This window comes from Myotis myotis, unplaced genomic scaffold (genome assembly GCF_014108235.1).
Source record: "Myotis myotis isolate mMyoMyo1 unplaced genomic scaffold, mMyoMyo1.p scaffold_m19_p_9, whole genome shotgun sequence".
Taxonomy (NCBI): domain Eukaryota; kingdom Metazoa; phylum Chordata; class Mammalia; order Chiroptera; family Vespertilionidae; genus Myotis; species Myotis myotis.
In genome coordinates this window covers 59,330,805-59,349,036 of record NW_023416401.1, presented here as the reverse complement: position 1 = coordinate 59,349,036, position 18,232 = coordinate 59,330,805, and the positions used below count along the sequence as shown (strand labels likewise).

General features: G+C 37.0%; 1 protein-coding gene across 13 annotated transcripts in view; it reads left to right on the top strand.

Moving 5' to 3' along the window:
- The window catches only part of ITCH (itchy E3 ubiquitin protein ligase), a 128,071-nt gene that overhangs the window by 49,338 nt on the left and 60,501 nt on the right, over positions 1–18,232 (top strand). For 9 of the 13 annotated variants that reach the window (XM_036322861.1, XM_036322860.1, XM_036322859.1 and 6 more), the window contains 3 exons: positions 383–520; positions 3,740–3,778; positions 7,137–7,182. In XM_036322861.1, the coding sequence (XP_036178754.1) occupies positions 383–520; positions 3,740–3,778; positions 7,137–7,182 (223 nt within the window). Of the gene's footprint in view, positions 1–382; positions 521–3,739; positions 3,779–7,127; positions 7,183–13,631; positions 14,239–18,232 lie in introns of those variants that run through there. The other 4 variants (XM_036322858.1, XM_036322857.1, XM_036322863.1 and 1 more) reach the window with 4 other exon arrangements.

The window sequence follows — 18,232 nt, the reverse complement described above, 5'->3', positions numbered from 1 at the left end:
CTGGGGATCAAGCTCAAAACCCGAGCATGTGCCCTGACCGGGAATCAAACTGTGACCTCCTGGTTCCTAGGTTGATGCTCAGTCACTGAGCCACACTTACTGGACAAAATTTCCTCACTATTTAGCATTTTATGTTATTAAGTGTTAGCAAATTCTAATTTTAAAATGTTTTGGTGTCATAAGATCTGAAACCCTGAGTGAAGAATATTAAAACAATGTATATACACATATGTGATTTTTTTTCACATTGTTTTTAACAGTTAAGATGACTTAAAGGGAAAAATAATCAATATGTAGATTTTTTTCCTGACATTAAGTTTTTAAGTTAAGATGACTTAAAGAAAAAAAATGACCATTTGTTCTGTAATTTATTCTCTTCCAGTTGAGAAAGTAGTTGTGACTTTACAGCTTGTAGGTGACAAAGAACCAACAGAGACAATAGGAGACTTGTCAGTTTGTCTTGATGGGCTGCAGTTAGAATCTGAAGTTGTTACCAATGGTGAAGCTACATGTTCAGAAAGTAAGTAATCGCTTTTTGTATAGGGTCATTAATGATTCTTCTTTTTTTTTTTTTCTTTCTTTTTTTTTTTTTTTTTATTATTAGTTAAGGTATTACAAATGTGTCCTCATCCCCCCTATTAACCCCCAACCTCCCCCCCACACACACACTCATGCTCCCATCCTCCTGTTGTCCGTGCCCATTGGTTTGGCTTCTATACATGTATACAAGTCCTTCGGTTGATCTCTTCCCCTTACCCCCGCCCTCCCCTACTTTCCTTCTGGGGATTGATAGCCTGATCGCTGTTTCTCAGTCTTTGGGTCTGTCCCTTTTCATCAGTCTATGTTGTTCTCTGTAATCCACAAATGAGTGAGATCATGTGGTATTTATCTTTCTCTGACTGGCTTTTTTCACTTAGCATAATGCTCTCCAGTTCCATCCATGCTGTTGCAAAAGGCAAGAGTTCCCTTTTTTTTACTGCAGCATAGTATTCCATTGTGTATATGTACCACAGTTTTCTAATCCACTCATCTGCCAATGGGCACCCAGGCTGTTTCCAAATCTTAGCTATGGTGAATTGTGCTGCTATGAACATAGGGGTGCATATATCCTTTCTGATGCTTCTCCTTACATTAGCCAGTCTAGTGTGCTGCATGTAATTTTTATTATTCTTTTCACATTTAAGACATTGTTTCCTTTTTATTTTTACTTTAAGGAATTTTTTTAGTATGTTTTTATTGATTGTTTTAGAAAGAGAAAAAGGGAGAGTGAGGGAAGATAGAAACATTGATAGAGAAACATAGATTGGCTGCCTCCTGCAGGCCCCCTACTGTGGATCAAGCCTGCAACCCAGGCATATGCCCTGCCCAAGAATCGAACCAGCGACCTGTATGGTGCACGGGACAATCAATCCACTGAGCAACACAAGCTTCACCATTATTTTCTTTTTAAAAAGAGACATTGATAATTGAAAACATTTTCCTTTTAGGGCATTGTTTGTATGAATTAGATGTCTTTCTGTAAGTTGAAAGGCTAGCCAAATAAAAGTTGAATCACAGTTGTCCCTATGGGTAATAAATTGATTTATAAAGTATTTATTCTCTAGGCCAGTGATAGCTGTTAAGGTGGCATATGGCAAACATAGTTTATTGTCTGTAGCAGTGTGTGTTTAAGTTTAAATTTGACTCGAAATCTTTATTAGTACTGTACCAGACAGCCAATACAAGCTGAAATTCATTTGCCACCTCTCTTCTATTTATGTAGAGATGCCTTTGTGTTATAATAATGAAAAAACCAATTCATTATATGAATGCTGGTATATCTTACAGTTTATGATTTCCTAGTGTTTGTTAAAGGGAGTAAACATGAACTATAAATTGAAAGTTTGATAGCACCCAAGTTGTGCCTGCAGAGTTAGCATGCTTAATAAAACTACTTCTCAGTGGATTCTCTTTAGATATTTCCATCACTTTTCATGTACTAAGTGAATTTTCTTTTTTTTTTTTAGAAAGATACTTTCTTTTTAAAAATATATTTGTATTGATTTCAGAGAGGGAAAGAGGGAGATAGGAACATCAATAATGAGAGAATCATTGATTAGCTGCCTCCTGCATGCCCCCACTGGGGATTGAGCCCACAACCCAGGCATGTGCCCTGACTGGGAATGAAACACTGACCTGGTTCATAGGTCGATGCTCATGCCAGCCGGGCTGAATCTGATTTTTAGAGACTGCAGCACAAAGAACAGATTCATGCCTGACAAAGTTCTTTTTGTTTACTTAGAAACTGCATTATGAAACATTTTATAGTTGTCAGGTGCTATTCTTCTGTTTCTACTTTGGAAGACTTCCTACTTCCTCTTTAACTCATGATCTTTTTTAATAGCAGGACCTTACAGGTAGTCCTGATATATCTTCCAGATGGTTTCTTTGGGGTTAATGAGGATGAAGAGAAATTTCTGAAATGGTCATACTGCATCAGAATTGATATCTTCATTTTAATTGACAGCTATTCATGGGTATTCTATAATAGTTCATTTTTCTATAAATTTGAGCTCTGGAAGATAATATAAATAATTAAATCACATTGCTACACTGCTCTAACCCTGTTTTTATAGCTTCCTGTTTATTCCCTACAAATTTGGAACTATTATTAATGCCAAATATTTCATAATTAACAAAAGTAAAGCATGTTAGTCTTCATATTTCAGAGTAGAATCTAAACTGCTTATTTATATTTATGACTTTATTGTTTATTATCTACAGAAGTTCACATTTATGTCATCAGTTTACCACTCAAGTAGGAAAATAATTGGCAGAATTTAACATGATTTCTTGAAGTAAAGAGGTTTTTTTAAAATATATATTTTATTGGTTTTTACAGAGAGGAAGGGAGAGGGCTAGAGAGCTAGAAACATCGACCAGCTGCCTCCTGCACACTCCCCACTGGGGATGTGCCCGCAACCAAGGTACATGCCCTTGACCCCAATTGAACCTGGGACCTTTCAGTCCGCAGGCCGATACTCCATCGACTGAACCAAACCAGTTAGGGCTGAAGTAAAGAGTTTTTAACTGGGGAGTAAATCATAGTGGATTTTAAGATTAGAGTTGCCAGCTATAATAGCTACTTTTTTTTTTTAATGCTTATCATATTGTAGGCATAATGTTGGTGTATTTACATGTATACTCATTTAACTCATAATGTTGTAAAGCATTATGTTTCATTTTCTTTCCAATAACACACTTAAAACTTAGCAGCTTTAAATTAAATCATGAGTTAGTTGTGAGCAAACAAACAAAACCCAGTTCAGCCCACAAGTACGTGCGGTGGGAATTAAACTTCTATTTTTCTTTGATTGGTTCCATTTCTGTAACTTACAAGTCAGAAATGAAAACTAGAGTTTAGCACTAAAATTGAGTTTTTAGCACCTGGGCATTGTTTGATTGGATTAGAACTTGGGGTGGAGTGGGGCATAGCTTTGGTATTCCAATATTTTTCTAATTTTATAGGTTTTTAGATTTTTTCCTCCTGAGCATATTCAGTCAGAAGTCTTTGTGGAAAAATACATAGATGGTTCTTTTTGAAAAATTATTTCAGAGAGGAAGGAAGAGGGAGTTGGAAACATAAATGGTGAGAGAGAATCATTAATTGGCTGCCTTCTGCACACCCCACACTGGGGATCGAGCCCAGAACCCACATATGCTCTGATTGGGAATCTAACTGTAACCTCTTGGTTCATAGGTCGACACTCAACTACTGAGCCATGCCAGCCGACCATTGGTGATTCTTATAATGAAATCTGTTCTTGTAGACTTTGATATTTTTTATTGATTAAGTAATGTTAATAAAAAGAATCACTGTCTGAATTTGGATATAAAAGTAGTCAAATAATATAGCTTGCCGTGTATTTGGATATATTGTGAATGTTGGATTTTCCTGATGATTCAGCATTATCTCTTTTGGTACTTATGAATTTGTGATTCATTCTTTTTGTTGGTTATATTTTTTTTAAATGGCAGTTATATATGTAAACCTTTTTCAAATGAAACAAAATTTACTCAGCATGTTTATTTGTTCTTCCCACTTTACTTCAAACTTTATTTAAAAACCAGAGAGCTTTATGCCCTGGCCAGCATTGCCTAGTGGTTAGAGCATTGGCCCACACACCTGAGGGCTGCTGGTTTGATTCCTGGCCCAGTCCGGGCGTGTGCAGGAAGCAACCAATCCATGTGTTTCTCTCACATTGATCTCTCTCTCTCTCTTTGTTAAGCCTCACCTGAGGATATTTTTCCCATTGATTTTTAGAGACAGTGGAAGGGAGGGAGGGACATGGGGAGGGGAAGGAGGCAAGGAGAGAAAGCATGAGAGCAAGAGCAAGACTTGAGAGAGACATTTGATGCTCTTCCTTATTTCGCTGATTTAGAAAGTAACCACATAATTTGCCCTGGTATTTTCCCGTAGTTAATACAGAGTTATTCTGCTTTTGTAAGTCTCTGGGAAGAAGCCTTTATTGCTAGTTGGTAGACTTAGCTCTATAGTCCTCAGATATAAGTTAACTCAACAAATTGAATGTGGGCAGTTGTTAATATCTATAAGAGCTTCCTATTCATTTACTTTTAGTTCTATTTTTAGTTCTTTGGAGGTTGGTAGTGGAGTGTTTTACAGCTCTCTTCCAAATATGACATCCAACAAGAAGCACCAAAAAGTATTATTGTCAAAGACATTAGTTTTCCTAAAGAGAAATTTTACTATTAAATTTTGATTATAAAATAGGATTATAAAATATTCTTATGAAGATCTATATTATTTAACATATATATCTCTGGAGATATATCCCAAAATGAATTTGGGGATATTTTTGGGCATATGTGACCTTTGGTTCTTATTGTGTATATTCCATTACATTTTTATTTTATTCTTTTTTGCATTAGACTGTCTTGCATTAATTTTAGGCTCAATAGCCATTTTCATGTGTGAATACATCTAATGTTTTTTTTTTATCAGCATAATACATTCTAAGAAGCTAGCCTAAATTTTTTGCTCTACCAGTATTATTTGAAATTACCAGATGTCAGTTGGGCCTGAGTACCAACTAATTGTTTTACAGAGAGAAACTTTGCTGTAATGGTATTTTAAAAATTTGACTTACATTTGAAAATTTTTATGTATGCTCATAAGATATCCTACATAGACCCTTCAATCCATGCTTTACTATAGTAAATGAGAAAGTTTAGAAGTAGTAGTTACTGATAGGTTTAAATGGTTTGTTCCACATGGTTTTCTTAATTTTGTAGAAAAGTAGGATACTAGTTGACCTATTTTAGTAACTTATGCTGGATATTTTGATTTTCTGATTTCATTTATGTTTTATTTATCAGCTATTTTAAGGGAATGTATTCCATATAAGAATAATTCTTATAAAACAAAATTATATCATTGTATCATGTCTTAAAAACTATTTTTAACAGCTTTATTGATATGTATTTTATATTTCATAAAATTCACCCATTTCAGCTATATAATTTAATGGTTTTTAGTAATTTATTTGAATAATCCAACCAGTACTGTAAATTGGGTTTAGAACATTTTCATCTCCCAGTAAGATCCCTCCCTCTAGCCTATTTATAGGAAATCCTGTTCTCACCTCAGGCTCAGGCAACCACTAATCTAGTTTGTCTTTAAAATTTTGTCTTTTCTAGACATGTTACATAAATGAAATCATACAATATGTGGTCTTTTGTGTCAGGTTTTTTCACTTAGCATAATGTTTTTTAGATTAATCCACTACAGCATGTTTCAGTAATTCATTCCTTTTTATTGCTGAATTAGAGGCCCAGTGCACAAAATTTGTGCACTTGCGGGGGGGCGGTCCCCCAGCCTGGCCTGTATCCTCTTAGAGTGCAGGAGCCTCACAATTGATCACCCCAAAGAGGTAGGCCCTGCCCACTCATCCTGGGCTCCTCAATGGATTGCCCTAAAGAGGTAGGCCAGAGCCAGGGGTCCCGCCTCCACGCCACGTGGAGCCATGGGCCCCGCCTTTGCGCCGCACACGCAGCCGTCAAGCACCCCCCCCCCCTCGTGCCCACTGTGCATGCAGCCTCCTAGTGATTGCTGAGGGCGTCACGACGTGAGGGCGTGACAACCACATAGGCTTTTATTAATAGGATAGTTTTCTATTGCATAGATATACCATATTTAATCTACACATCTCTACCATTTTAAAAAAATGCAATATTTGGGGGACATATGTAATACTTTCAACAATAAAGATTTATTTTTTTTAATGCAATATTTGTATACCAGATGAGATGCTTGCCAACTTTGCTGTGTAGTATAGTGGTGACTCATCATCTCATAAGGAGTTAATCTATTACTTATGCTTTGGAATAATAAAGTGATTATTTCACTGTTTGAAATTATGCCCATATTCATAGGGTGCTATTGTTCTTTAACTATATGGACCTGGACTGTTAAACTTGAGTTCTTGTTTTTTCATTTTATAGTTTTTTTTCTTCTTTGTTTTTGTGGCAGTGTGCCTACCTCTAGTAGCCTTCTTCTAATGTTTTATACTTTATAGTATACAGCCCCTTACTGAATCCTAGAGATAGTTCCCATGAATAAAATTTGAAGAAAGTGTGAACATTGTAGCATTCATTTTTGGCTACTTTAACACCCATTTGTGCCTTTCCTATTCTTGAAGCTGTTTTCCAGGCCCCAGCACTAGAGATATGTTACTGGTTTTTCTGTTTTCAGAGCCTATTTTATTAATTATTCTGCTGGTGATCAGCACTTTTTTGGTAAGATATTTGGAATACAAAAATGGCTAAAAATAATTAGATTTATATTCAAATTAAGCAAACATATTTTAAGAAAGACAGAAGTAGCCCAGGAGTAATATACCTTGGTTAATTAGTATTTCTTACATGTAATCCACATTTGCACAAAATTTTGGTAAAACTTTTATTTCAGTCTTAATATTTATCACATATTCCTTTTAAATGTCATGTTGCAATTTAAATTCTAGTATGTTCTTTACTAGAAAGATTTAATAAAAGGCTTTGCTTACATACCATGTTTAGGAAAAACATGAAAACCACTTTGAAACTCATTTTCTCTCTAAATTTTATTGATGTTAAAGGTGCTTCACAGAATGATGATGGCTCCAGGCCCAAGGAGGAAACAAGGTAAGATTTTACTTATTTATTAAGAATGCAGAAAAAGATATTCATTTTAGTCAAAACTTCAAGTTCAGATTGATATAAAAATAAATGACTGTCAAAAAATTCAGGGCTCACCCTGGCCAGTTTGTCTCAGTGGATAGAGCGTCGGCCTGTGGACTGAAGGGTCCCAGGTTCCATTCCGTTCAAGGGCACATGCCTGGGTTGCGGGCTCAGTCCCCCCTGGGGGGGTGTGCAGGAGGTGGACGATCCATGATTCTCATCAGTGATGTTTCTATCTCTTCCTTCCTCTCTGAAATCAATAAAAATATATTTTTTAAAAATTCAGGGCTCATGGTAAGAAAGGAAATATTTATGAAAGATTCAGGACTCTTAGCTTATCTGACTGCAGTTCTCTGGTGTAGGCCAGGGATACCCAAATTGCTAATACTTCCTTCAGCTTGTAGAAAGTTAATATATTGGCATTTTTTTTTTCAAAGGCAAGGAGTTCAGAATCCCAGGGCCATCATTAGGATGTTAAATTTATTTTCTAGGAAAGCTAAAAATATAAGGATTGGGTACATATAAAGTTCACCACTAGCTATAATATCTCCTGGGCCTTCATTAGCAGGGGCAGAGATTTGAACCAGATGTTTGCTCTTAGCCTAGATTCAGCGCTTTCATGTGCCTACCTGCCTTCAGGCCTGCAACTATTGAATGTCTGGGTTGTGTTAACCAACTTAACAGACTTTAAAGTAGTGTTTATTGGTTTTTCTGGAAACCAGCAATGGGAGATAAAGTTAGGAAAGGAGATGATTTTGTTGTACTTGTCTATTTACCTTTAAAGATATATTTTTATTGCTATTTAGAGAGAGAGGAAGGAAGAGGGAGGGAGAGAGAGAGAAATATGGAAGTGAGAGAGTAGCATCAATCGCCTACTTCCTGCATGATCCCCCACCGAGGATCCAGCCCACAACCCAGCAACCTTTTGGTAAACAGGACCACACCTAATCAACTGAGCCACACCAGCCAGCGCTCTATTTACTTTCGTGATGAGTAAAAATTTCATAATAAAAAGTTTAAAAAAGATAACTCATTAAGATTTTTAGGAAAATCAAAGTTTATAAAGCTGTTGTGTTTTACATAATGGAGATCTGCCTTCACAAAGTCACTCCTGTGACAAAGAATCATCTTCTAATCTCAAAAGAAGTGTAGGATATTAAGGGGTAGTAACTTCTTGGCCAGCGAAAAATAACTATTTTATTTCTCCCTGTGATTACAAAGCAACAGAAACATTTCTTAAAATTACATAAATGTCTCTGTAAACTGGAAGATAACTTATGTTTTTGTGCCTCTTTTAGTTTTATATTTAATAGAAGAGTTCTTGAATTCCTGAAATTTCCCCTATAAAAATTTTTCCCCATAAAAATATTTTAATATTTCTGTTTGCTTTGGTCAGTTAACTCCTGTTTTGTATAATAAACCTATATTTTTGCATTAATAAATGAGAGTGTGATATAATTTTATATGCCCATTGAAAAGTTCTGTTATGCCACTCTGTTGTTTCATTTTTGCAAATCTCTTTCTTATAATACCTTTATGAAACCACTCTAGACAAGTCTAAATTTCTTGCAAAAGCATTGCTATAGCCCTAGCTTTATGCCATTTATTTAATCAGTGTTTTACATCTTCCCAAGTGAATCATCGTTTATAAGTAATCTCAGGTACAGTGTCTTCTAGATTTCTGAGACTGCCAGACTAGTTTTGAACATGGCCTTTTCTTCTTCTTTTTTTAATCCTCACTCGAGGATATTTTTCCCATTGATTTCTAAAGAGAGTGGAAGGGAGGGAGAGAAAGGTTGTGTGTGTTGCGGGGGCGGGGGGGGGGGGAGAGACAGACAGACAGACAGACAGAAAGAAACATCCATGCGAGACAGATACATCAATTGTTTGCCTCCCACATGCACCCCTACCAAGATAGGGGAACTTGCAACTGAAGTATGTACCTTTGACGGGGAATCCAACCCCGTGACTCTTCACTCTGCAGGCTGATGCACTAACCATTTAGCACCAGCCAGGGCTTGAGCATGTCTTTTATGTTAAGTATGAATTCCTTTACATTATCTTTTATTTCAGAGAGCATATCTCTGAGATGATTGGTTTGAAATGCATTTTGTAAACTGTCAAATGCTGTTTAGAGTTACTACATAACAATTATGGCTACGACTGGCTTTACCCCTTTTTCTTTTATTTGCAGATTTTATAACTATATGACTAAAAAGCAGAGAGAGCGCGCGTGCGCAAGCGTGCACACACAGGGGCACTAATATATCCAGTGAACAATGGCTTCTGCTCCTCCCTGCCCCAGCTATCATTTAAGAAGTTTACTAAACAGCTTTAGGTTGTTTACCTTTATGTCCTAATTCAAGCACTGTGTGTATCATCATTGTAGTCTTGTTGGTCTGTTTCCTCCCATAGCATGTCTGGATGTTTTATATTTCTCAGGAACAAAGGAACAAAGCTACAGTATCACATAATGAGTAGCTAATTGCGTTTTTAAAAAATATATTTTTCTTGATTTCAGAGAGGAAGGGAGAGGGAGAGATAGAAACATCAATGATGAGAGAGAATCATGTATCACCTGCTTTCTGTACGCCCCCTACTGGGGATTGAGCCTGCAAACTGGGTATGTGCCCTGACCGGGAATCAAAACTGTGACCTCCTGGTTCATAGGTCAGTGTGCAACCACTGAGCCACATTGGCTAGGGCTAGGCAGTAACTAATTGCTTTTATTTATTTTTTTTATCCTCACCAAGGATATGTTTTTATTGATTTGAGCAGGAAGGAGGAAGAAAGAGAGAGAAAGAGAAATAAACAAACATCAATGTGAGAGAAATATTGATTGGTTGCCTCCTGTACATGCACTAATCGGGGATTCAACCCTCAACCTAGGTATGTGCCCTGACTGGGAATTGAACCTGTAACCTTTTGGTGTATGGAAAGAATGCTCCAACCTACTAAACCACTTGGCCAGAGTAGTAAAGACAATAGTGTGATGAGTTCCTGCTGACAGTTCTAAATAATGTATTGGTTTCCAGTGTTGGTTTTCAAAATCCCATTTTCAGGTTTTAGTTTCACACACACAGTTTGTGGGGAGAGATTAGCAAAGAGCTTATATGCATATATGCATAACCCCTGGATACAGACAATAGTGTGGTGAAGGTAGGGTGGTGCGGGTGGGGAAGGGATGGAGTAGATGGAGTTATGGGGATAAAAAGGGGACATCTGTAATACTTTGAACAATAAACAGTTTAAAAAAAAAGGAACTTAAAGTAAACCACCAGTGCTAGTTCCTCAAACTGCAGAGTACATTAGAATCTACTGGAGGACTTGTTGAACCACAGATTGCTAAGTCTCATCTTCAATTTTTGATTAGTTGCATCTGGGGTGGATGGAGCCCAAGATTTGCTTTTCTCACAAGTTTCCTGGTGATGCTGCTGCTGCTGCACTAATACAAAGACACCTGAGGCGTGAGGATACTTTTTCCATTGATTTTTTTTTTTTTTGAGAGAGAGAGTGGAAGGGAAAGGGGAGAAGTGGGGGAGAGAGAGAGAAGCATAGATGTGACAGAGACACACCTATCAGTTGCTTGCTGGGAGCGGGGATCAGACCTACAACCCAGGTATGTGCCCTTGACCAGAATCAAACCTCTGGTGCTGATGCTCTAACCATTGAGTACACCTGCCAGGGCAAGACATGTTTCTTACATTACAACAAATTATAGGAAATCTATCAAGTTAAATAACAAAGTCTGTTTTTTGAAAATTCAGGCTTGCATCTTCATCCCATATTCTATTACTTGAGAGCTAGTTTGAATCTTTTTTGAACTTTTTATTTTATTATAATAATGTAAATCATTGTATAAAATATATAAAAGCTTCATGGAAGAAATAGCATTTGACCTAAGATCATAAGGCATAGTTATAACTTGGGTATGCATGTCTTGGGGGAATTGGAGAGAGGCAGGAGTTCTAGGTGGAAGAAAGGAAAATAATCATGGGGTTGGAAAAGAACACAGTGTGTTTTATTGGAAGTCTTCAGTGTTTGACTGAAAATTGACTAATTGAAAGTTGGGCACTAGCCAGTTTGGCTCAGTGGATACTTGGCCTGCGGACCAAAGGGTCCCAGATTCGATTCCAGTTAAGGGCATGTACCTCGGTTGTAGGCTCCTCCTGGCCCAAGCCCTGGTCGGGGCACATGCAGGGGGCAACCAATTGATGTGTTTCTCTCACATTGATGTTTCTCTCTGTCTTTCCCTCTCTCTTCCACTCTAAAAATTCAGTGGAAAAATATCCTCTGGTGAGGATTAAAAAGAAAGAAAGAAAGTTGGAGCCCTAGGTGGAGTGGCTCAGCTGGTTGGAGGTCTCAGGTTTTGTTCCCCATCAGGGCACATACCTAGGTTAGAGGATTGGTCTTCATTCCCAGTTGGGGTGTGTATTTCTCCTTCTCTCTCTGTTTTTCTTCCTTCCTCCCTCTCTAAAAAAATCAGTGAGACTTAGATAATGAGTGTCAAGAGGCACAGGGGAGAAGAAAAATTAAATTGCCTGGGAGGATAGCAATGTCATTCACAGAGCCAATATTTCCTGCATTTAGTTTGATAATTCAGATGGGGACATGACAAAGATTAGAGATTTCTGATTTGGGAATCATTTTAGAGATAATCTTTAAAATCATGGAATTTGAGACTATAGGTGAAAATCTGAAGAGAAGGAAAAGGAAGACAAGAATAGTACCTGTCCTAACTGGTTTGGCTCAGTGGATAGAACATCAGCCTGCAGACTGAAGGGTCCCAGGTTTGATTCTGGTCAAGGGCATGTACCTTGGTTGTGGGCACATCTCCAGTAGAGGGTGTGCAGGAGGCAGCTGATTGATGTTTCTCTTTCATCGATGTTTCTAACTCTCTATCCCTTTCCCTTCCTCTCTGTAAAAAAATCAATAAAATCTATTAAAAAAAATAAAGAATAGTACCTTAGGGACCAATATTTAGTGAATGGGGGGAAAAGGACAAAATGAAGGAGTGGTTAGAGGTGGGAGCATAAGATTAGAAAAGCTTGCCGAAACCGGTTTGACTCAGTGGATAGAGTGTCAGCTTGCGGACTGAATGGCCCCAGGTTCGATTCTGGTCAAGGCCATGTACCTGGGTTGCGGGCACATCCCCAGTAGGAGATGTGCAGGAGGCAGCTGATCAATGTTTCTCTCTCATCGATGTTTCTCTCTATCTCTCTCCCTTCCTCTCTGTAAAAACTCAATAAAATATATATATATAAAAAATTTTTAACAACAACAAAAAAAGATTAGAAAAGCATTGTCACAGAAGTTGAAAAAAATGTTTTTAAGAGTTGGGTTATTTTACACTCATCAAATACTGCATAAGAGAGTGAGGTGTTAGACTAATTAATTCAGGGATGATTGGACGTGTGAAAAAGAAAAATCAGGTTAGAGTTTCAGCTCATCCCAAGATCAGAGTAGATTGATTCCAGGTTGATTTTAAAAAAATGAAACTATAAAACCTCCAGGGGAAAATATGACCGGTTAACTTACTTTTTAATATATTTAATTACATAGAAATATAAAACTTTCATATTTTAAAAAATATAGAATTAAAAGCAAATGACGTATTTAACCAATATGAAAGATAAAAACTTAATATCCTCAGATTATTATAAGAAGCTTTTCCAAATAATAAGGAAAACTATTCTCATGCAATAGAAAAATGTACAAAAGACATATATAGTTATGGAAGAAGAAACGCAAATTTTGTTGAACATTAATATTTTTTAAAAAACATGTTTTTATTGATTTTAAAGAGAGGAGGAGGGAGAGAAACATTAATATGAGAGAGAAACTTTGATCAGTTGCCTCCTGCACACACCCTGACTATGGATTGAACTTCAACTTGGGCATGTACCCTTACCAGGAATCAAACCTGAGCCACACCAGCCAGGATGAACATTAACATTTTTATTTACCAAATTGACAGTGATTTAAAAATATTTAAAAACTTTATGGTGAACTGAACATTTTCTTATCTAGCCAATGGGAAAAGAAATAAATTATTACCTTTAAAAATACGTATTTTTAATTTAACCATCAGTATTTCAGTTTTGAATATATTTGCATACATTGATCCAGCTATTCTATTCTGGCAGTTTATCTGATGGAAATAAAAATTGCCCAAAAAATCCCCTAAAGAGCCCTAGCTGGTTTGGCTCAGTGATAAAGCTTCGGCCTACAAACTGGAGGGTCCCAGGTTCAATTCCAGTCAAGCACACATGCCTGGGTTGTGGGCTCGATCCCCAGTAGGGGGCGTGCAGGAGGCAGCTGATAAATAAATCTTATCATTGGTGTTTCTATTTCTCTCTCCTTCTCTGAAATCAATAAAAATATATATTTTAAAAAAACTAGAGAAAATAAAATTATTATATTACATCCATATGATTGAGTATACTGCAGTCATTAGAAATGTTTTTTAATCATTTGGGGAAAATACCTCGTATATAATGAGTAACAAAAGGAAGACAAGAACTCATCTAGGATATGAAGCATTGTATGATAACATACATTGCTGAATCACAGTCATAACCAATGAGAAAGTACTGATAAGATATATTCCCATATCTTAATGGTGGTAATCTCCAGAATGTAGGATTGGAGGTAATTTCTATTTTATAATTAGAAATTGCTTTTCACTTTGAAAACCTTTTAAAAATTAAAATGCACTAAATAAATACTTAGAAATTATAATGAAGGAAAGGAGAATGGGAGAACAATTTGAGGAGCAGTTAGGATTGAAGAAGTGTTTTAAGTTGCAGGGTTTAGTTGCATTTGTGAACTTAGAGGAAAGGTGAAGAAGAAGGAAGATGATGAAAGATACAAGAAAGGCGTTAAATGCTGATGGAAAGTCCTAGAAGATAAAGGCTAAAATCAAGCACACACAGACACATTAGCCATGAAGAAGTGAAGAGAGATTCCCCCAATCCCAAGATGGGAAACAAACATGAAGATGATTAGAGAAATTTCAAGGTAAAGAAGAAAGTTGAAGTATCAGATAATCATTTTAGCGAAGAGGCCTAGTCAGGATCATTTACGGAGTGGGATTAGGTATTTGGGGAGATTGAAAAGGTTTTCAGTGGGCACTTGGAATGTGGCTAGGAGTAGATTAGAGGTGTAGAAAGTGATTGATTTTCAAACAGTAAAGATAGGCCAATTGAAGTATTTGAATAATGTGAATTGTAGCCCATATTGCCTCAGTCTCTGAAATGATCAAACTTTAGGAAACTGAAGTCTACCAGAATAAAAAGATACAGACTGAAGAAGCACAATTTCAATTTTTAAAAATCTTTTGCCTGGGTCTGTATAATTGTATAGGGCTTTAAAAAGCTCTTTGTTCTACTGAACTGCTATTATTTTATTACTGGTAATTTTAACACCAGTATACCACTCCTTGTGTTTTGAACCTGTGGTGTAAGTTGTCATAGTCATCTGTCATTTTTAATCCTTTAGCTCCCTGGAGACTTGAGCTGTGATTTCATCTTTTTTTTTCCTTTTTGATGAGAGAGACAGAGAAAACGCTTGTATGTGCCCTTGATAGGGGATCAAACCTGCAACCGTGGTGTGTTGAGATGATGTTCTAACCAACTGAGCTACCCAGCCAGGGCTGGTTTATACTAACGGAAAAAAAACCCAAAAACTTTTAATCCTGTGAATCATTGGAAATGCATACCTGAAGACTTTTCCTTACTAGGCCCAGTGGAAAATTTATTAGGAGCTTTTGTAGAACAGCCTACCTACCCCTTTAATTTGGTATTTTTACCTAGTTTATTTACTTTACTAAAATACACCTGATTTATCAACTAGAACATTCTTGTCCTCAGAGAGCAATAGTGGAAAAAGTAAATGAAGGATTAATTGTAATGAAAAGATTGCTTGGGGGAGGGGGAAGTATTGAACAAGAATGAAAGAATTAAAGGTACTAGGGAAAATAGCCTACGATGGAGATGATGGAATGTGAAAATAGAGGGGGTAAAGTTCATCATGAGACTGAATAAAAGATAGAGTAGGAGACAGGTAGAAGGTTGTAGATGGAAGGATTTCAGAGTTTAAGATCTACAAAGAGGAGCAATTTTTTTTTTTTAATATATTTTATTGATTTTTTACAGAGAGGAAGGGAGAGAGACAGAGAGTTAGAAACATCGATGAGAGAGAAACATCGATCAGCCGCCTCCTGCACATCTCCCACTGGGGATATGCCCGCAACCCAGGTACATGCCCTTGACCGGAATCGAACCTGGGACCTTTCAGTCCGCAGGCCGACGCTCTATCCACTGAGCCAAACCGGTTTCGGCCAAAGAGGAGCAATTTTAAGAATTAAATTTAAGGAGTCATACTATATAGATTGTCAGATGATTATGTTGAGAAGATGAGGTCAAGGTATTAGAAGGGTGGGCCCTGGCTGGGTAGTTCAGTTGGTAAAATCATTGTCCCAATACTCTAAGGTTGTGGTTTTGATCGCTGGTCAGGGCACATATAAGAATCAACCAATGAATGCGTAAATAAATGGAAGAACAAATCAATGTTTCTCTGTTTCTTTCTTTTTAAGATCAATAATAATAATAATAATAATAATAAGATATTAGAAGGGTGAAAAGCATGAATGTTAAAAATCTCCACGATTTTAGTTCTCAAAAACAGAACATAGCACTAAGTGAAGTCAGTCAGAGAAAGACAAGTATCACATCATCTTCCTCATACGTGGAATCTAATTAACAAAATAAACTGATGAACAGAGTGGATCCAGAGACATGGAAGCATGGAATAGAGTGCGGATCTTGGTGGGAGAGCCTGGGTTGGTGGGTGGGAGATAATCAATCAAAGACCTTGTATGCATATATGCATAACCCATGGATGCAGACGGTGGGGTGTTGAGTGCCTGGGGCGGAAGGCGCGGGGTGGGAGTGGGCTGGAGGGGGTTGATGGGGGAACAAGAGGGACATATGTAATACTTTCAAAAATAAAGACTTAAAAATAAATAACCCTTGCCCTAATCGGTTTGGCTCAGTGGATAGAGCGTTGGCCTATGGACTGAAAGGTCCCAGGTTCAATTCCGGTCAAGGGCATGTACCTTGGTTGCGGGCACATCACCAGTAGGGGGTGTGCAGGAGGCAGCTAATCGATGTTTCTCTCTCGTCGATGTTTCTAACTCTCTATCCCTCTCTCTTCCTCTCTGTAAAAAAATCAATATTTTTTTAAAATAAATAAATAAATAACCCCCCCAAAAAACACAGCATTTTTAGAATTTCGTTTCAGCTGCTCCTTTGTTTGTCATAGCAGATTTACCTCATGCCCTGAATGCTTTTTCTTCCTCGCGTGTTCTTAATACTTCACTAGCACTGTATGTGCAATTTATTATGAATTTTGTAGTTGAGAAAGTTTTTAGAAATCATTTACTCCAGATAATGACTTTTGAGGTGCTGAGAGATTAACTTTCCTTTGGTCACATAACTAGTCAATAGAGTCAGTTAAAAACCTCAATTTCCCTTATCAAATATTAATTGAGCATAATAGCTTGGGTTGATTTCTGGGTTCTCTGTTCTGTTCCATTGATCTATATTCCTGTTCTTGTGCCAGTACCAGCCTGTTTTGATTATAGTGGCTTTGTCATATAGCTTGATATCTGGTATTATGATCCCTCCAATTTTGTTCTTCTTTCTCAAGATTGCTGCTGCTATTTGGGATCTTTTTTGTTCCATATAAATTTTTGGAGAGTTTGTTCTAGATATATGAAATATTCCATTGTATTTTAATAGGGATTGCATTGAATCTATAGATTGCTTTGGGTAGTATGGATATTTTAATGATGTTAATTCTACCAATCCATGAACACAGTATATTGTTCCACTTATTTATGTCTTCTTTTTTCAGCGTTCTATAGTTTTCCAAGTACAGGTCTTTTACAACTCCTTGGTTAAGTTTATTTCTAAGTATCTTAATTTTTTTGTAGCAATAGTAAATGGGATTATTTTTTTAATTTCCTCTTTTGGAGAGTTCATTATATCTTAACCTTTGAGACAGCATGGAAGGACCTGAAGAATATTATGCTAAGTGAAATAAGCAAGTCAGAGAAAGACAGATATCTCTTGATCTCACTTACTATGTGGAATCTAATGACAAAATAGATCCAGAGACATGGAAGCATGCAACAGACTGAGAATTCTCAGAGGGAAGGGATCATCCAAAGAACTTACATGCATATATGCATAACCCATGGACACAGGCAATAGTGGAGTGAAGGCCTGGGGAGGGGGTGGGAGTTGGGGATAAAGGGGGGACATCGGTAATACTTTCAACAATAAAGATAAGTTTAAAAATAAAACTTCAATTTCCCACTTTTGGTTTATTCTACTAGTTGTCTATCTTTAAAAAAAGCATCAAGAATCTTTCTTTAAAAGAGTATGAAGAGGTAATACTCAGAGTCTCAAAGGGGTCTAGACTCAAAATGGGTTTGGGACCTCGTCAGCTAGGGGCAGGGGAGCAGTGTCTAAACTGACTCTTTCTGCATTTACTTTATATTCTGGGGTGTCTTGGCCTTCCTGCGGGCAGTTAACACTAACCAGGTGCTGATTGCCAGTTACTAAGTTATTGCCTTTATTCAAAATAAGCATTTGAGGAACCCCCAAAGCATTGCTTGTCATACTCTACTGTTTACACATATCATCTGGAGATCTTGTTAAATTGTTATTTCAGATATAATAGGTCAAGAGTGGAGTCCAAGATTCTGCATTTCTAACAGGCTGATGTGTATTGTCCTTGGCTTCTGGTTCAAAGACCATACTTTAAGAAGAAAGGCCCTAAAGTGCTTTTGGGAACATAGTTTGAAATAATTTAATACATGGTGCTGCCTCTCTAGTTTGGTTTCTTAAATCTATTAGCTTTTGTTTTTGATTATGGTCCAGGATTATGGATTAATACTATGTAGTGGATTGCTGCTTATAGCTGAGACATCTGCAAACTGGCTAAC